The sequence below is a fragment of the Aplidium turbinatum genome, chromosome 10 (genome assembly GCF_918807975.1).
Source record: "Aplidium turbinatum chromosome 10, kaAplTurb1.1, whole genome shotgun sequence".
In the NCBI taxonomy this organism is placed as follows: domain Eukaryota; kingdom Metazoa; phylum Chordata; class Ascidiacea; order Aplousobranchia; family Polyclinidae; genus Aplidium; species Aplidium turbinatum.
In genome coordinates this window covers 21,723,923-21,744,013 of record NC_137481.1, presented here as the reverse complement: position 1 = coordinate 21,744,013, position 20,091 = coordinate 21,723,923, and the positions used below count along the sequence as shown (strand labels likewise).

Sequence of the window (20,091 nt, the reverse complement as noted above, 5' to 3'; positions counted from 1 at the left end):
TACCCTGTTTCTGACTGGTAGTTAGTGTTGCCAGATAGATAAAACAAAAAAGGCCAAATGCATCCTCGAAAAAAGGTTAACTTATAGGAAATGGGCATAACGTGAGGTTCTGTTCTTTTTGTTAAATTAGTGGTGTTTTTCCAACCAAAAACTTTTTATAAAGTTCAAACTTCTGGAAATTTGCCGTAAAAAGGCTAATCTGGCAACCTTTTGGTGGTAGCCAAGTTTCAAGAACACTTTCATCAAGTTAACCAATGGTTAACCCACATCGTCTGTTGGGTTAACTTTTCGGGTAAGTCAGCCAAGTTAACCTGCGGTTAACTCATCGTCAGCGTTGGTGCATATCACATGTTGGTTAAATGAAAGTTAACTGATTGGTTAACTTAACCAGCAGTTAATCACGTTTAGTGCATCCGACCCTTAGTATTATTACTTGTTAACTTAACAGAGGTGAATGAGCAATAAATTTGGTTCGGAATATTGTATTTTTAATCATCCTTGACTTGAGTGACACATGACCAAAATTCAAATCATATATTTTCTAATGGTCGAAAACACGTTTAGCCTAGCCTACTCATGTAAGATAACTGAGTATCTGTTTTCGCTGATATTCTATCATAATGCGGTGGAGTAAGCAGAGCGAGCGAGAAATTTTTGCAAGCAGGTCTTGAGGACTTGGGGCGCACATAACTAGTTGACCCTTTACTAACTACAGTAGCCCATATAACTGTTTTTGTTCAACTGATTAATTTACTCATGTTTTTAATAGCCTTCAGTATACATGTCATCCAAGTCTATAAGTATTGCAACTTTCTATTTATTAATAAAAATATTTTATTATTTTTAGACATTAAGATAACCAAGACATTTTACCACCAAACAGAACCATTAACTAATCAGACGATTAGCTTAATCAGCCTCTTAACAACAAGAAAACATAGAGAGTTAGCTTTATTTCCGAAAAATGCCAAAGAAAACATGATCTTATCCTTATGCTATGCCACCGGACAGCACCATTTTACAGAAATATTCATACCCACAATTTTGTTGAAAATGCTTTCAGAATGCACCAAACTGAAACTAATTTTTCAAAATTTTCTGGGGGAGGCCCCCCAGACCCCCGCCGCTAAGTGTCGCCTTCGGCAAACACGCCATCGGGCTTCGCCCGCCGGCTGTCAACACCCCCCCCCCCTTTTCAAAATTTTTGACTACGCTACTGTCTTGCACTGTCAATATTTTGCCCCCCCCCCATTGTTGAAGGTCTGGCGGCGCCACTGCTAGCTATGTATTATATCGGCAACGTATATACAGTAGGCCAAGTAATCAGGTAACGACTAGAACGTCACACAACTAAGACAAAAGAGCCACGCAGCTTGAGTTCTGTCTTTGTCATGAGTTACCAAGGGGGGTGGGAGGGACTTGTATACCTTGGACTGGTATATAAGTCCCCCCACCCCCCTTGGTAACTCATGACAAAGACAGGACTCAATGGACATGGCTCTTTCGCCTTAGTTGTGTGATGTTCTAGGCGTTACCAAGTAATCAGTGTCAGCATGCGGACAGTAGCGAGCGAACAGTCAACCCTGAACCATTCCTTCCAAGTATGGATAAAATTTATCAAACATTTTTCATGGCTTAAATACGTTGCGTTTAGTTTAAAGTCAGTTAAACAAATAAATAAAATTAAGAGTAAAATCAAAACAACAAAACTTTTAATTAATCTGTCTAGAAACCTAGACCATGCTTAGCCAAACTATAATTGTTTGTGTTTGATAGAGTTGATTAGCAATTAAGCTTTATTTCAATGTTTAAAAACTGCTGTGTTGAAACTTTAGATGCGTACGCTAAGCTGTTTTACCAAATCAAAAAAAATCTACCTCCGTCAAGAAAAATATCGATAAATTAATATGGGCTAAGACAAATGCCTGTCATCGAAGACATTTACGTGTCATAACTGGTCATACTTGGCCAAACAGGCTTATCTCGAACAAAAACTTCTACAAAATATGCAACAGTAAACCATTATCTTGCAAGATTTCCACGATGAGATGGAACATGTTTGGACATCTTCTGAGACTTCACCAGGACTCACCTACCAGAAAGCCCTTGAATTTGCGATAATTGGCAGCAAAAGTACCAAGGCCGAACCGGACGTCACCGTACCAACTTATTGCAACTGCTGAGATCTGACATCAGAAAAGCTGGCCTGGGATCCCTGCTCAGCCCACCACATCTCCATCGATTGCAAAACATCGCAAAGGACAAAACAGAATGGAGATCCTATCAACCTTGTTGAAAGACTGATCGAAGCCAGCGGCTGTCAAACGATTTAGCTACACTGGCGGCGGAGACAGTTACAATAATAATAAGACAAAAGCTTGGTCATATATTGTCAAATAGGGATTTTTCACTTTTTTTCTATAAGTTTTATTTCTTCAAAAGTACGTTAACATAATCAAACTGCTCAGTAAAGGAGTTATTATGTCGTGCCACAAAAACATTAACGCTTAAACTAAGTCAAACACTTTATTTGAGTCATCAATAATTGAGAGCTTTGCTTTCGTGTGCAGAGTTTTTCAAGATGAAGTGCATGTGCAAATACACACTTTTTCATTAATTGTTAAGACACTTTTTGAAAGAAGCGAATAATTTATAGGTGTAAATGCCATGTTAGCTCAGTGGATATGCGTTTGGCTCAAGATCACGCGGCGCTGATTCGACTCCCGTGGTGTGCGCTTGAGCAACGCATTTCAGGATTGCTCTCCATTCAGCGGCACCTAGTGAATGGAATAATTTCCGGGCAATAACAATCGGAAAACTTCACTATGCCATTCTCTGTAATTGGCCCTGCGTCAAGAGCCTCTACAAGTAGCCTATGCGAAACTACCAGGAATAATTTATCAAGGCTGTGTCAGTCCGACGCAGGGGCGTTGACAGAGGGGTCTAGGTGGTACTTTTGGACTCGGGCCTGGAAAGTTTCTTGAAAGTTTGTATAGCCTAGTGTGTTGCGGCCGTATAGCAAGCTTGAACTTCGAAAATTGTACCTGAGGTGGTCCCACCTTCACAGATAACATTTTCACTTCATAACCTATCTCGATTCACATCGAAATTTATCAGTTTAATGATAATTAATTAACTAGGCTATTTGAGTGAGCAGTGTTTACTTTGAAATATTGCAATTGCATCATTTTGTCAGTTTTTGACACGAAAACCTTTTAATTTCTTAATCCGTATATTTACGGATTAAGGATTTTCATGGTATTTCGACTATTGTAGCTAGTTAGTATCTTTTTTTGTTTCGGTCGCGTTAATAACAAAAAAATAAAATAAATGAGAATGAATGAATAAAAAAGAAGGTAGTAAGAACACCCAAGATTGTTAGATCGCAAAAAAAGTAGTAAAAACAAAGAGATGGAATAGGCCTAACACTGTACGAACGCAGTAAAACGCAAACAAAAAAGAAAAACAAAAAAGAACACAAACGAAACAACGGACAAGCCTAGGTTAAAGTCTGCTGAAAAAAAAAAAACACCCAAAATAATGGTCGCCATGAGCCACTGTTATCTGATATGCGACTCTGGTCACTTTAGTTGCCGCGTGGAGTTTTTCTTTAACTTGATGCAAACTCACTCTTACAAGTAGCCGATTTGCTCCAAATTCAGGTTAGGTAGAAGAAGCTATAGGCGACTTGCAGACTAAATTAATTGGCTTAGCAGCATATTTCTCCTAACCAAACCTACTATCATTACAAGAACATACAAATTTAACTGATAGTTTTGATGTAATAAATGTGCTGAAAAGTGTTCAAAACGGTTTAACTTTACTGTGGCGTGTTTACAATCAAGTCGGCAGCAGTGGCCGAGTGGTTAGCGCGTTGGGCTCGCAGTCGAGAGCCTGCATGTTCGACTCCAGCCAGCCGCACTTGCTATTGTTTCCCTGGGCAAGAAACTTTACGACACCCATAGTGATCGATTTCGAGTAATGGGTAGTATCAAATTTAAATCATAAGTAGAGTAGACCAGAGGTTCTCAACCTTTTGAGATTCAAGGACCACTTAAAAAAAATTGTGTCTCAGTCACGGACCACTACTCCCCTTTCTCCTGCCCTTGTAACCAACAAATGTCACTCATTGCTTGCTGAGTCATAAACAGTAGTTGGTTTTAGAAAGATTGCTACATTTAGTGCGAACCTTGAGCTTGCACATTTAAGCATAGCATAGCCAAACGAGGTGTAATACTTGAAAGACTCAATCGGAGTTCATCTTCGACTTCAAGTCGAGAACAACACTTTGTTTTTATTGTAACCAGTGCAGAAAATCCACATTCACAAAGATAAAATGTCGCAAAAGATAAAATTATTTTCAAAACTTTCTGAGACAGTTGTGGATAGGCTACTCGTGTGAAGCTTGTATCCAAAATTTTATCAAGCTCACTCTCGGATGGATGTAATATATTCGAAGTAGTGTCACTGGTCAGTTCACGGACTGGAAACCCATGAAAAACTCTGAACGTTCAAATCACCAAAGTAGAAGTTAAATTTATTCTGCAGTGACTAGGTATGGTCAGAACAAAAAAAATCATCAACAGTTGTTTATTGATTTCAGCATTTTATGGTTTCTCAGTGAATTCGTACAATTGATCAAACATGTCAATTTTGCCCTGCAATAATCTTGTCTTCCAAAGATAAAGTTTTTTCGTAAAATCAGACACTTTATCACTGAGGGTAATTAAATTTGTCTGCTTTCCTTGCAGCGATGAATTAAGTTCATTCAGTTGTTTAAAAATGTCAGCCAAATAAGCCAGAACAGCAACCCAAAAGCTATCGTTGAAATGAGCAACAAGCTTGAATTTTTTATCCAAGAAACTCTCTCGCAGCATCACGTAACTCAAACAGTTGGTTAAACACTTTTCCCCTTGACAACCAGCGAACTTGAGCATATATCAGTAGCTGTTCATGATCAACATTCTTATTGGAACATAATGAAGCAAAGAGACGACAATTTAGTGGATGAGCCTTGATAAAATTAACAACTTTTATGCAAAGGGTTAAAAAACAACGATTTCAGACTTTGCTCGCGGACCACCAGACAAATGCGCGCGGACCACTAGTGGTCCGCGGACCATGGGTTGAGAACCCCTGGAGTAGACAACCGGAAACAGACATTGCCGTCGACTGCAGCGTGGGTCAGGTGTACGTCGGAAGGCGTACACCGATGCATAGCGCTCAAGTCCGCTTTCCCGCAATGCAGGATAAAGATATAACAAACAAACAAGTCCATTGAATAAAATTTAATCTCATTAGAAATTGTAATATCATTTCTGTAAATCGGGTTATGTTTTTGCGTTGATACAAGTTATACAATATGAAAAAAAAATTGTTCAAACACATTTACCTTGTCTATAAAATAACTTGTTGCTTTGAAATCCAAGCGTATTGACTTTGGCCCACTCATGCATAGGCTATAGAAAAACGCCAACTATGCTTTGTAACTAACAAACATGCAAGACGCAACATGATGATTTAAGTCTGAATCTATTTGATAACGGTGCAAATAAAGCAAAAAATGAGTAAAGAATTTCAATATTTTCTTAGGCTAGCCAACAATAGCTTTTACAGTAGGGAGTAGGCTATCGCTTCTCTTTCGTAATAAAAGTCGTTGTCTAGTTAGCTCACAAATGTATTTTTTTCCATGCGCGATGAGGCGATAAAGAGCAGAAACGGCGGTAATGTTGATGTGACTTACTATTTCTCGTCGTGTCAGCAGTCAGCTGCTCTTAATTATTTTGATATGTCTTGCCGAGTCATAATTGATTGATTTGATCTTTATCCTCGGACTGGGAAAGCTTCTTTGAGAGCTTAAACCAGGTAGCTCAGCCTACTTGGAGAGGCTTGCAACCACTGACACAGGCCCGGTCACCGGGATCGACAGAGTGACGTTTCCGATAGGTTGTAGTGTTGTTGCCGGGAAATTAACTTACTCAGTTCATTTTTTGCCACTGAATGGAGAGCAGTCCTTGAAGTATGTTGCTCAAGCGCACACCCCAAGAGCAGAACCAGCGGCGCTTGATCTTGAGTCGGGCGCGTAACCAATGAGCTAACGGGGCGGGATAGTCAATATTTAAGATGGAAAATTACCCATAACATCTTCACATAGAAAAACTAGCATTAATTTTTTCCAAAGTGGCAAACTAAGCTCTTAAAATTCCACGAACATTCACCAACGTAAGCTACAGCATGCACTGAGCAAACAATATTTTTGGTTGTACAAGAACTCTCCATAATAAGTTATAGCACATAATAGCGACTAGAGGTAACGTTTCCATAGTAACCCCACCAACATCCACGCAACACTAGTAGTCTAGTGCGTGCTTAAATTCAAAGCTACGCGATACACAAGGATTGAAGAGATTAAAGAACTGTCGTTTGAGACACTGCTGAACCTAGATGTTGACCAACATGGCTGAAACCTTTGGGAAAGTTCGTGGTTTTACAATCTTCATGTTCAAATATTTTCTTACTTTCATCTCTTCCATTCCCTTCTGGAGAAGCCATATGGGTAACTTATTTAAACAGACTCCAAGGCGCCAGATCAACTGGTCATCTAAGCTTACATTTATTATGTTTGCCTCGATACACTGACGTTGCTTTCTCGTACAAGCCATTGCTTACTGTCCAGTCTGGGGAGACGTTATTTCCATATGAACACCTTCCGGGCGCTACTCATGGCTGATCCGGTGGCTAACAATTTTGCTCCTAATAAGAAAGCAAACTTATTATAACCATCAAATTTATTTTTAGAGCCCTTTTTACGAAGCTACAATACTTCATAGGCTATTAATCAGAAAAAAGTACAACACTAAAACCAGCAGAAAAGAAATTATTCAATTCTATTTTCGTGCTATAGAAAACCTTATTTATGAAGAGTAAAAAACCGCATATAATGTAATGCTCAAGAATAAAACAAATAAACTTGGACAGAGAATCGAACAACGAACTTTCCGATTCCAACCCCAGTGCATGGCCACTGCGCCAGGCAAGATGAGTGGAACTACAGTGGAAACATTTTCACTGTTTCTTTTTGTAATGGCGATAGAAAATAGCCTTGATTCAGTGAAATGTAACAAAACTTAAGGCAAACCCGAAAGGCAAGACTAAAATGAGGTCATGACAGACACATGTTCCACAAACACAACAGACAAAACATTATAGTTATTGCAAGTCTTGTAAAGAAATACTTAAACGAACGAATAAATGAATAACACTAAAAGTATAAAAGGAACTTTTAAATGTAACGAACACTGTACAATGGTACAAAGCCTGCAAAATTGTCGTCTTCGCATCACATCTTGCGACGTCGTCGAAATAATGTAAAAAGTATCAACTTGGCTTACAAAGTAAATCTCAACATTTGATGTTACGACATTTGATTTCCACAGCAGACGTTGGAGGAGAGGAGAACATTTCGGACTTGCTTCCTGACTTCTTCAATTTCATTTATGAGCAATTGTCGTCCTTCCATGAGATCATTTTCAGGATCATCCTCTTCAAGAGGAGTTGTGCTCTCCCAATTCCCTTCTTCCGCCAAGGCAACAACTGTTTCCAAGTATGATCCCGCGTAATCTTCCGTGCTGATGGAGAGACGAGGATTCCAAGGCATAGAGGGAGGCGTAGAAGTTGGGGAAAATATGGGCAGGATGAACATGAGAATGGTCAAGTAGTGGGGGAAGCACAGGACACATGATCCAGTCAAGCAATCTGAAAACAAGAACGTTGAGCGTTAATGATCTCCTCTGCAAAGTCAATTTTTGGCGAATTTTTTATTTCCTATGATACCATGAGTGGAGGTTTTTCATGTTTTGAAAAAAAATATCAGTAACAAACCTTAAGCAAAAAAGTCACTTTCCGTATTGAAAACGTTTTCACGTATATTCTCATATTACACGTTAATAAGATATACTTCGACCCTGCTGATGTTGGCAATTTATCAGAAACGTGGAAAAAGTATCCAAGGACTTTGAAGTCTTTCAGATCGTTTTGGTCCACAGAGCTAACGCCTATGTCAATACAGCATTCAAATATCTGTGCAGAGCGTGCACAGATATGCAGTGCACAAATGTACAAAGAAATGCAAAGCTTGTCACCATTCTGTAAATCCACTGAAAAGCTGGACACTAAATGTCTTTTTACAAATGCGCATTATTGAAAACCCATTTATGAATGTAATCAGTATTGTATACTTACATTCAGATAATAGTTTACGCAATTGGAGGGTAAAATGAAACCTTTCTAATATTCATGATTTGCACAATAAAACTCCACAAAATATGATATAAAGATGGGAAGCTAAAAACATTTCATACCTCTAATGAATGAAAATATGCTTTATGAGTTAACTTTTTCTTCCGTTATCTTGGAGTTTTATTTGGCTTATAATGCGAGGGACGAGGGTGCACACTGCACAAGCTTTGGATTGTTCGTACCATGGATAACTGTAGCTGTAGGAAGTTTGACCGCATGCGTGCATTGAATGAAAAAGCACTACATCAAGGAGAAGGGAATTATGGTGTACACTCGAATATAGCGTTGTGTCCACCTCGGATACATCTCGCTCTGTCATGACGTAGAATGAGGGATGACAATGCGCAGTTGTATTTTGCATTTGTATTTATGCTCATTTGTTAAATTCACGCGAGTGGTCATATGTTGTATTGATGCTCATTTGCGCAGTTGAGTGGCTGCATCACGTCGTAAATGCTGAACTTTTACTTCTAAAACAGTAATTAGTAATACCCATGCCAATGCCGTGGCTGAACAGTTCGTGATCGCAGCAGACCATGTTGCCTGACTCCTCTTTCAACGCTTTGAATGCTTTTGTTCGCTCAATGGCGCCTACTAGGAGACTGATGGCTCTCTGGTGCTCAGGGGAGTAACTCTCCATCTCTTTTTTCGTCAGCACAGTAAAAAATAAACTCTTTTTTGATGCTTTGTAATGCGACGATAGCTGAAGAAGGTGCACTGCTACATTCTGCAATTGAAAGGTTATAAATTTATGTGCATTAATAGTATCACGGGATTAAATGTTCCTAACATATAACACAGAGCCACACTGACTAAAATTTGGAAGATTCATTTCTTCAACTGATTTTGCTGAAATTGTAACGCAATTTCCATTCTACCGAAACTTCTTGGGTACACGTGCAATCATATCAACTGTAGTGAAACTATTTTACAGTTTCAAACGTTTTAAATTAACACCAAGTAAAGTTTTAAGCATGAAAACCTCAAAAGCAAACCTTAAGCTGAACAACTTCAGATGTTTCAGATCAATCGAAGCATACAGAGCGGAGACAATGCAAATCCCGGGCGCAAACAAAAGCGCCCAGATTTTAACTTAAGACCAAAATTCATAACTTGCAAAGACATTTGTTGCTAACTTTTATCACATAACTTTGAATTTCCGAATTTTTTATGCTTACTGTGCAAAGACTTAAGTAGTGCTGCATTATCCGTCAAACAAAAACGTACTTGGAAAACTGTTTTCTTCGATTCTGTAGAGTTCCCTTTGCGCTTCAAGAAAGATATCGCGGTCTCTATGTACTCAGTAAATTCAATGTTAACAGGGCCAGACGCATTGAGCATTCGCGATATGTGGAATAGTAGAGTTGGGTGGGAATCACTCTTCTTGAGAAGAAGGTAACCTCTTGGCTTCCCAGTATCTTTAGAAAAGAATAAACGCTTAACAATATTATAGTTAGGCACTGCTCTCTGGTCGTATGTCCTCGCTGTTACGCAGCTCAGATAATAAAGCGTACGTCCAATCATTCTATCATTGAATGAAATCTTTTACCAAAAAGTATTATCCAAAAATAAAAATTGTTCTATTGGACAAGCAGCCAAAAAATAATCTTGCTTCCTCATTCGCAGGAACTACGATATGGTTTGTAAGCGCCAAAAAAACGCATTCGCTTGATATTGCTTTGATTCTTTGAAGACATTTTTATCAAATAATCCGACTAAGACTGTGAAGAAAACATTCTCGAAAAAACAAACGAAAGCAGATTTGTCCTAAGCATTTGTCAACCATTCTACAAACTACTATCACTGATTGATTTTACGATGCACCAACAAGGAAAATATGTTTTGACCAAGCTTCTTGGACCAACCTTGGACCAACCTATCAATTCAAAAATATAAAAAACATAAAATAAAGATTAAAAAGTGTTCACACAAAAGGGAGAATGCTAAGGCCAAAGCAAAATGATGTATCACGAGTTTACCTACCAAGCCAGCTACACACATGCAATCACCACAAGCTTATGGGGTTAAAAACTTACCGCTATCCATGGTTTGCATGGCCTCCCAAAGCAAAGGCACAGGAATCCAAAAGGGTGGGTACTTGAAACGTGCGGGCTCCAGAACCAACGCAAGATCTTCTTCAGGATGGTAACCACCTGCAAAGTCATAAGATAGTAAGTTACCACTTGCAAAATGTTAGGATGGTAGCCACCTGCAAAGTGATAAGATGGTAACCACATCAAAAATGTTAGGATGGTAACCATTTGCAAAGTGTTAGGATGGTAACCACCTGCAAAGTGTTAGGATGGTAACCACCTGCAAAGTGTTAGGATGGTAACCACTTGCAAAGTGTTAGGATGGTAACCACCTGCAAAGTCATAAGACAGTAAGTTACCACTTGCAAAATGTTAGGATGGTAGCCACCTGCAAAGTGATAAGATGGTAACCACATCAAAAATGTTAGGATGGTAACCATTTGCAAAGTGTTAGGATGGTAACCACCTGCAAAGTGTTAGGATGGTAACCACTTGCAAAGTGTTAGGATGGTAACCACCTGCAAAGTCATAAGACAGTAAGTTACCACTTGCAAAATTTTAGGATGGTAGCCACCTGCAAAGTGATAAGATGGTAACCACATCAAAAATGTTAGGATGGTAACCATTTGCAAAGTGTTAGGATGGTAACCACCTGCAAAGTGTTAGGATGGTAACCACTTGCAAAGTGTTAGGATGGTAACCACTTGCAAAGTGTTAGGATGGTAACCACCTGCAAAGTGTTAGGATGGTAACCACCTGCAAAGTGTTAGGTTGAATCTGCTTCGAAATGGTCTCATTGCAAAATTGCCACTGGTATCTCGACCGCAATGTTAAAAACCAAAAAGCAAATTCGATACCGGTACTCGAAGTTTTGATAAAGAGCTTTGTTTTTGCAAAAGTGTGTGAAGTCTTACTACAAGAATCAATACATGCTGGCTTGTCACAGCGGTACTGTATGCTAAAATACGTTTAAGAAGCAGTCAAAAACCAAGTGACAAACGAAGTAGTTTGCAGCAAGACCTTTGCAACCGAAAACCAACATTAGTCTGATGCTAGCTTTAAGTAGCGTGTCACAGTTTAATGTAGCAGCAGAAGCTAAAATTGTACAACACCCTTAAGCTTAAAAATTTACAGAATCATTACAAATCACTGTGATAAAAAGGTTTCACCTATTGGCGCAAAATGCCCAGTCCCTGTCTGACCTAACACCTTCCTTCCAAATGAAGCTATGATGCCAGTGCGAGCAGCAGAGCAAGTCTTCTTGATTTCATTCCTAAGAAAATAAAACAACAATAATCATGTAATAAATTTTGACAACTTTCTTTTTTGATGAAAGTCAGGTTCAACATTCATAGGTTGCTTTGCAAGCGACTTTGAAAATAGTGAGATACATGAATGGTTGTATTTGATCATAACAAACAAAATAAGGAAACATGGAATGTGCTACAAGCGCTTTCATGCAAGCGAGTATCTTCATTTTTGTTATCAATTAAACAAAATTGATGACAAATAGCACCTCAAGGCGTTTGTGGAGTGGCAACTGCGCTATAGGTTCATGCAATGAAAAGCAATTGTCATTTAAATATTATGATCGGCAGTAGAAAATATCAAAAAGTCATGATATTAAATAATTTCATCGTCTTGCTCATAAAAGTGACCTCAAATACAGTGCACCAGGTATCGTTATAAAAACTGTTGGTTTGAATTCCTGTTCGAACTTTTTCAGTGGAGATTTATATAATTATCTCTAATGTAAACATGATGGTTCCCTCAAACAAACCATACAAATAAGTGATACAGTTTTTGGGGTTTTATTATCTCCTGCGGCCCTGCCGTCGCCATTAAAACCGGCACTTTATTCAGTCCTTGCAGGTATTCATAAACTGTTGTATATTAAAATTTCATAAACAAAGCATTGACAATTTTTTTCAAAAGCAACCTCAGTTTTCAATCAAATATTCTTGAAAATTTACCTTAAATTGTCAACATCAGCTTCACTGTTTGCATACACAAGCTGTGCTTCTAATTGATTGCACTTCGCAATGCAAGATAGCTGATGCAAAGATACACCGAACTGTTTAACTTCACTGAGAGATGTACAACACTCAAGCATGTCTTCATGGTACCACCTCCATACTCCTTTCCATACCTTACCTAAGCAGTTTTGCCAGAAGTTATAAGTATGTGCAATCTTCGTACATGGAGAAAGAAAGTATAGCATGTTGAAATAACATCAATGAAGCCGCGGCATATAAATTTGTTTTTAAGTTTGTTGTTAATAATTCATCGATCATATACTCTGACTCCTTTTTTTTGAAAATTTAAGAAATTCACTTACGTGGTACTATGCAACTTTATTCTTTAAGGTATATATGGCATAGCGATAAAAATGAGCTGCAAACAGTTTCATGCACAGTGTCAAAGATGTGAAAAGATACAAAACACTTTATATATATATAAGTATTCTAAATACCAGGATCTACCGCAAAAGCATTTAAAACCATGACCAATGAAGTCAGTCCACAATAAGCAGGTTCATCTTGAGTGCGAAGTTGAGGTCCAAGATTAAAAAAGGCGTTCATATAACCAGCATCCAAAGCTTCCTGAAAAACATGATCTGCATAGATTTAGACAAAATCAAGCAATCCTATCTTCAAACCATAGCAATTTATATCCATTATCCTATCCTTGCCAACATGAAAACTTACAATAATGACTGGAGGCCGATGTAGTTTTGATTTTAAAGTCTACGCTAAATGTGCTGCGATCCCTTGAAAAAATGACAGTTTTGAGAATCAAAATTGCGAAAGTGTGATCACTATCACTGCAAAACTTTTAGTTTCATGTTAAAAAATACCAAAGGCTTCCATGTTACCAAGCGCTCTTCCGATTTCCAGCACAAGTGCAAAAATCTAGCCTATTAAAAGTATTAATATTATTTGTTCAGTAAAACAGCAGCACAAAAGTAGCTCAAAACTACCAGTAGCTCAAGTAGCTTCACATAATTGGCACAGAACATTGAAAATGTAGATTGTAAAAGTTGAAAAGACCACTAAGGATAAAAGGTTTTAAAATATACATTATACAACCATGATGGTTATGTTCAAGACACACTCATTGCTTCACAGGAGACAAAAGTTCTAGATTTTAAGGCTTTATGACAAATAATGTAACAAGTACCAACATTGAAGTCTTTTTCACTTATAATGAAGCCAGATTGTAATTGAAAAACAACAGAAGCTCATTCCGTATTCAGCCATACTTAATTCATTCCTAGTTTCCATGAAACTTGTTTTTCTTCAAAACATTTTTACGCATGAAAAATAGGCAAAGGCTATATTTACCCGGAATGGCCCGTTTCGGTGAGTCCGATCCCTTAACGGGGGATTTTTTCAATTTTTTTTTTTAATTATCGGGTACCGTAGCCTAATTATTATTCCCGTTTTAGGGTTAGGGGTTAGAGGTTAGGAACTCACCGAATCGGACTCACCGAATAGTAGCAGACCCATATTTACCATATAGATATATTTGGAGGCACCTTGCTATGCATTGCGGAAAGCTCACTGCTTGCAGTTTGAGCACTTTGGCAAGGTTGGCAGTAGTACCATTTTTGGTTACTGATTAGGTACCACAAATGGGAAAATGTCACATGGAGATATATATATCTTCATGGCCATTATTCCAGTGTAACTACTGCACTGATGAGACCGGGAGGTCGAAACGGTGTGCACTGTCTGCAGATATATTATATAAATTGTAAATATATCGCCTCTGATGCTGTTTGCACAATTTGCACACGTTCAGTCATGCTGTATCGTGAATGGACTCATATCATCATCAAAGACGTAATATCATTAACAACACTGGATCTGTATTTTCATATTTCAATATTTTAGATTATCACACACTACCTTCTCCCGATATGCTGCTCTTTCCCGCTCGGATCAACCTCGCGTTGCTTTTAACTCATCGATAATCATGATTTCCCGATCAACTCGATGCAACCTCCAAACTTTCATCCCACTATTCTATATTTTTCCTGGTAACGTAGCCTAGTCATATCAACGCTTCGATCGCTAGTCCCCCCGACCCATCTGGGCGAACCTGCCTCAACGTCTGGCCAGTGCACAACCGTGCTCGTTGGTTCAGCGTCAACACTTTTTCGGTAGGTAAAGCATACAATATATTCCCACTTACCATCTTTTTTTTTACACCAATTAATTGAGCCTTTGCTCCAGATTTTTATATAATTTTCGTCTCCCACGAGTATTCAAATCGTCCTTGTAGCTAAGCTTCTCTTCCTCGTGGGAGACCCCAAAGTTTATCCGCTCTGCCTACGGGCAGACCGGGTATAGGAGTCAAACGTACCTGTGTTACGGTCATGTGATGGAGACGTGGGCGCTGCCTGGCTTTATAAAACTTCTGTTGCCCGGCCCGTCGTGAGCTGACCTTTTTGCGTTTGCAGAAAGCAAATCCCGTCTCCCTGGCCCGTTCCGCCATTCTAACTTTTGCGGACGAGTCGCACAAAAATCTCGATCCACACTTTCCTTCCACAGGTACCTAGACTCCCCAGCCTGGCCCCCGCGACCTAAGCTGGTGGACTTCCCTTCCGGGTGCATCGCCACCCCATAATCACGCCGCTCCCCGCCTCCACGGGGCGTGGCAGGCCGGTTCTTTAAAGTCTCTGACCTGGCTATGTTTATTGTGTTCTTCTCGCCGTGTCAATTATTTTGTACTCGTGCGTCGTTGACCAAAATAAAACAGTTCATCATCAGCTCAGTATCTTTTTGCAAAATGTCAAGTTGCATAATAAACATATGAAGGCAGCAGCAATAAAACAAAACAAATTGCAAAACTAAAACTCTTAAATTATACATTAGGTGTTGCGACCATGCCATACTTAAACCTGTTTTGTTTTTTGGTATCAAGCACTTTATAATGTCTGCGTGTAGTCATTTCTACCTTTTTTCTGCACCTTTGCTATGTTTGGCATATAGGCTAAATTATGTTTCATTGTGATCGTCAGAAATAAAAACAAACTGAACTGAAAATGGATAAAACATTTTTTTTTTAACAATAGTGTTACTTTTCACAGCCACCTACCTAACTTGTTAACAGCAAAAATGTATTGTGTCGAAACAAAGATCTGATACTATTATCCGACTTATTCTTTTAAATGAAATACGATTAACTGATGGTTTTACTTAGCATTAGATGGGATTTGGTTTCGGAAATTTAAATTGAAATAAATGGTTGATACATTTAAGCGGTACCGGTATGCGCTTTACCGATTTCGACCGCACACGCAATTTTTTTAAATTGTTCTTCTCTCATTTTATATTTTAAACGAGAAGGTGAAAGAAAAGAATACGCCATGATCAAGTGGACATGTGCAATTGTGCATATAGCCTCTGAGATTATATTCACAATATATCGTAAGAACAGCCAATGCGTGAAAGATAGCCTATACAATATACATAATTACATACCATATATCAGAGAGACAGCACAAAATATTGAAATCATTACAAGATTAAATGTCCGCCCTGATAGCTCAATAGGTTAGCTCGTGACTTTGTTAACGAAGAATCTATCTTCAAGATCAAGCGGCGCTGGTTCGACTCTCGGGATGTGCTTAAGCAATGCATTCCAAGAATTTCTCCCTATTCAGTGGTACGGTACCCAATGGATGGAATAATTCCACAATCCACAGCGATAACACTTCAACAATCGGAAACTTCACTCTGTCAATCTCGATGACACGGCCTGCTTCAGTTGTTTAAAGCCTTTACAAATATACGAAACTGCCAGGATTAAGCTCTCAAAGAATCTTTCCCAATCTGAGGATAAAGATTCAATCAATCATTTGTAGAGCTCGCACAAGTAGGCTATGTACTACATAAATAATGAGTACGGTAATCTGCATAAAAAAATTGTAAACAACTTTTTCAAGTTTCCAAGCAGAAATGACCTGATTACTGAAAGAATGGAATTGAAGCATTCCATACACTCATAAAATGTGTGATAAATGGTGTTAATTTTATAATCGCCTTGAGTATTATGTCAAGTACCAGCCGAACAAGCAAGTCTTGTTGTTTCAAGAAAACGTCTGAAACGTCAATCGTGTTTTTGTGTTGATAGAATTATTACGTTACTTTTACAGACATAAAGCTTGTGTGAATGTGTGTACTTAAATCCATATATCTCTTTCCACGGAGTTGGTGATCTATCGAATTGTACGAAAACAATTTACATTTTTAGCAATTCCTTTTATTCTTCTCGAAACACAAGTTTAAATAATTGCTGTCAGTTTCTAGACAAGAGACTGGGCTTGCAAGGGATTGTGACTCATGAAACGGCACCAGAGTATCTGTAGTGTGTTGTTTTAAAATGCTATTTTTAACTGTACTGCTCTAAAAAACAATTTTATGTCATCTTGTGGGCTGAAAATTAATCGTGGTTTTTCATCATCCATTTAAACGTTGGCATAGCACGACCAACGGTAATTCAACGTCTAAATGTCGTTTGTCTGTATGTGAATGTAAATACTTGGTGTAGCACAATATTTCTTCGAAGCTTTCGCCGCATCTTGAAAGATGTTGTATGAACGTTAGCGAACGATTGTTATCCGCTTGCTTGCTTCAACCAAGGCATATTACTGTTGAAGCTATTTTTTCTTATCGTTGTCTTTATATAGCGCATCTTCTTTGTGTTTTGCAATATCAGCATAAAAGGCTTAGCAAAGCGAACGTTTGAGAGAATAGACCAGAAATTCCGTTGAGTTTTGTATTAGCTGCATTTGGTAAAACGAGATGTTTAAATCTTAACTCTTAAGCATAAATTGAGAAACTTTATGTTAAATATTTCTTGACCATTTACTAATTGTAAATTTTCTATTCTATTTGAATAAGATGCACTAGTAGAATCAATTGCTGTATGACTGTTACGACTTATTATTATTTGGATTATTATTTGTACGGATTATCACTTCAAGCCCTGATTGCTGTCTCGGTGAGTTTGAGCTGTAATCACCAGCTCTATCTAGAATTGAAGTAGCCTATATCTGCCCACTAAGTTTGTTAAACGACCTTGCGACCTGCAACCTTGTGGCTGAACCTTCGACCTGCAACTTGTGATCTTCTGACTTGTGATCTTGCAACCTATTTGCCACAATAAACTAACAGAACTCAAGACCGTGTTCAGATTCAATCTACTTGGCTTGTTTTTCTGTCTGTTGTAGGCGCATAACCGTATTAACTGAGCGACGCATATAATAATCCAATCCACTGTTTGGCGCCAGTGAGAAAGATATTCTTTAACATAGAATTCGCGTCAAAATTCTACAGATGGTAACACCAGATGTAAAAATACCATATCTGCGACAAACACAGAACATAAAGTGTGAATTTTCTATAAATTGTGTATACAGCAAAGAAGTTTAAATGTTATTGCAGTGGTACTAAAGATAAAATTTTGTTAGTTAATCAAGTTAATTTTTTCAAAACTATTTAAATACTAAGTAGCCTATTGTTGCATAATATTCCTTGGATCAGCTATTTGATAAAACACTATAAACTAACCTTGAATATTTGCTTTCCTTTCACAGAGGAAAATCCAATACAAATATCTGGAAGTTTTCGCTTATAAAAGTTCAATTTTGTTGCCATGTTGTTTTGCAATAACGATGTAAATGCTACCAGGACCTATACTTTAACAAAAATTTGTTAAAATTCCAAGTATATATATATATTATATACATACTGTAAGCATAGTTACACATAACAGGCCCATATCGAAACAAACTTCAGCTAGGTAGTAGGTACATTCACTTTGTTTGAATCGTTAACTTTGCAGACTGTGCTTTGGAGATGTCAGCATTAGAGCCATGCTTTGAGAGCGACATCAAGACAAGCAGGCTATGCCTTCAAGGTATAATCAATGTGCTGTGCACACTGCACAGGTATAACAATTTATTATTATTATTTTGTTATTATTATTTATTTGCATCAGACCAAAAGATCCCTATTTACTACCAAACATGCAAGAAACGAAAATAAACAAGTAATAATCACAATAACCCATTTAACAGATAATGCTGTTGGGGAGAATTGTCAACAAGTAAACTGCAAATTGCAGTACTGAAATACAACGATTTGATAAAAGCGTCAAAACTGCAAAGAGCGTTTATGTAACAAGTTTTTGAAAATTGACATCCACATAAAAAATTGTAAACACATTTGCAAAGTACTGCATCACAGGTTAAGATATTTTGTTTAATTTAAATAGTGAGGCACTAACACTGTGAGCATTGCAAACGTTGTAACAACCACACAATGTAACATAACAGCAAATCTACTTGTCCATTAAGCACTAGTCAGAATGCGATTAGGCATTCTTCCAAAATTTCATTGCTTACAATTCCCTAAATTTCTAAGCGAGATGCAGGATTGCGATAAAAGCCGCGGTATTTGTACAAATCAAGTGAATTCCAGTGCGAGTGACATTAAAGAGAGTGCTCGAGCGCTACAGGTCCAACATCTCAAACTTGAGCAGGTAAAGAAGTATGTTCTTTGTTCACCTTTAACTTTTTTTCCAAAATCTCTTTTTGATGCATTTATTTTGAAGGGTAGTAGCTGGGGAATATACCTTAGTTATGTCTCTCCTAGCTACTCTTGCAGGAGCAAAATGCTGATTTGAATAGAGCATGGGACTTATTCATTTTTGCATGAATTTATTTTTGATGAACTACATGCAATAAATATGTAATATTGCACAAGCACACAACTGTGATTAGCATATCATCATCATCATCATCATAATCCATCGTCGGTTTGTTCCCCACTAGTGGGGGTGGCCGACTGTTTCCGCGCAGCAATTGTTTTAATCTCTTTTCTCCATTTCACCCTGTCCCTTGCATCTTCCTCCTTCAGTCCGACTTTTTTAAATTCATCCTTCACTTGTTGTTCTTCTTGGACGACCGCGTTTCCTCTTCCCATCCACCTTTAGATCTAGTGCCTTTCTAAGAAAACTTCCTTCCTCCCTCCTTATCACATGTCCATACCATCTTACTCCATTTTCCCTTGCCATTTGGTCTATGGTCTCTCTCATCTCTTGCATATCCAACAATTCTTCAGTCCTTTTTTCCCTTCTGGTTTTCACCCCACACATTGCTCTCACCATTGACCTTTCCGTTCTTCTCAGGATTGCCAGTTCACTCTCTCTTAATACCTATGTCTCGCTATCATATAGCATTGCAGGCCGCACACAGCTTTGATATACTTTTCCTTTCATCCTTAGCGAAAATTTTCTGCCATGCAACATTTCCCCACATTTCCTGAACTTTGCCCAGCCCAATCTTGCCCTTGTTGTCACCGCTGCTTCACATCCACCACTTCCATTTATCCGATCACCCAGATAACAGAAGTCTGTCACTGTTTCGATGCCATGGCAGAACTCATCATCATGGCCTTCCACTTCATTCCTTCCTTTACTGCATTTCCCACAAACAAAACACTTCGCCAATCTTGTTGCGGCTCTCTTGACATTAGCACATCTTGCATGTACCCACTTTCCACATTCCTTGCATTGCATTGAATTTCTCATCACTCTCTTGCCACATATTCCACAGAGATCTACTTTGTTTTCAACAACTGTTCCTTCTGCTCCACTCACCATCACTTTTGTTTTTTCAAGATTCACCTTCATACCCTTGGTTTCAAATGCTTCTTTCCATTTCTCAAACTTTCTCCCCAGTCCCTCC

The 20,091-nt window shown here is 38.3% G+C and overlaps 1 protein-coding gene across 3 annotated transcripts; it reads right to left on the bottom strand.

Annotated features, from left to right (window-relative positions):
- Positions 1–6,701: 6,701 nt before the first annotated feature.
- LOC145778665 (glutathione gamma-glutamylcysteinyltransferase-like) lies at positions 6,702–18,041 on the bottom strand. 3 transcript variants are annotated; one of them, XM_082590203.1, is made up of 9 exons: positions 17,912–18,041; positions 12,805–12,934; positions 12,305–12,485; positions 11,501–11,604; positions 10,335–10,451; positions 9,526–9,716; positions 8,791–9,025; positions 7,392–7,755; positions 6,702–6,753 (listed from the first exon to the last, which is right to left on the bottom strand). In XM_082590203.1, exons 1-8 carry the CDS (start codon positions 17,996–17,998, stop codon positions 7,415–7,417), a joined length of 1,386 nt encoding a protein of 461 aa, XP_082446329.1. In that variant the 5' UTR covers positions 17,999–18,041; the 3' UTR covers positions 6,702–6,753; positions 7,392–7,414. The 3 variants fall into 3 exon arrangements, with proteins under 3 accessions (XP_082446329.1, XP_082446328.1, XP_082446330.1); XM_082590202.1 differs by lacking the exon at positions 6,702–6,753 and having other exon boundaries at positions 6,790–7,755; XM_082590204.1 differs by lacking the exons at positions 6,702–6,753; positions 17,912–18,041 and having other exon boundaries at positions 6,790–7,755; positions 12,815–12,882.
- Positions 18,042–20,091: the final 2,050 nt, after the last annotated feature.

What these genes read in the sequence shown, in the direction of transcription:
- LOC145778665 (XM_082590203.1), bottom strand. Translation starts at nt 17,998, where the DNA reads ATGGCAACAAAATTGAACTTTTATAAGCGAAAACTTCCAGATATTTGT. An exon ending in CATGCAAACCATGGATAGCG is followed by an intron (nt 9,717 to 10,334) that starts GTAAGTTTTTAA and finishes TCTTTTCTAAAG; the next exon opens with ATACTGGGAAGCCAAGAGGT. An exon ending in CGAAGAAAACAGTTTTCCAA is followed by an intron (nt 9,026 to 9,525) that starts GTACGTTTTTGT and finishes TTTCAATTGCAG; the next exon opens with AATGTAGCAGTGCACCTTCT.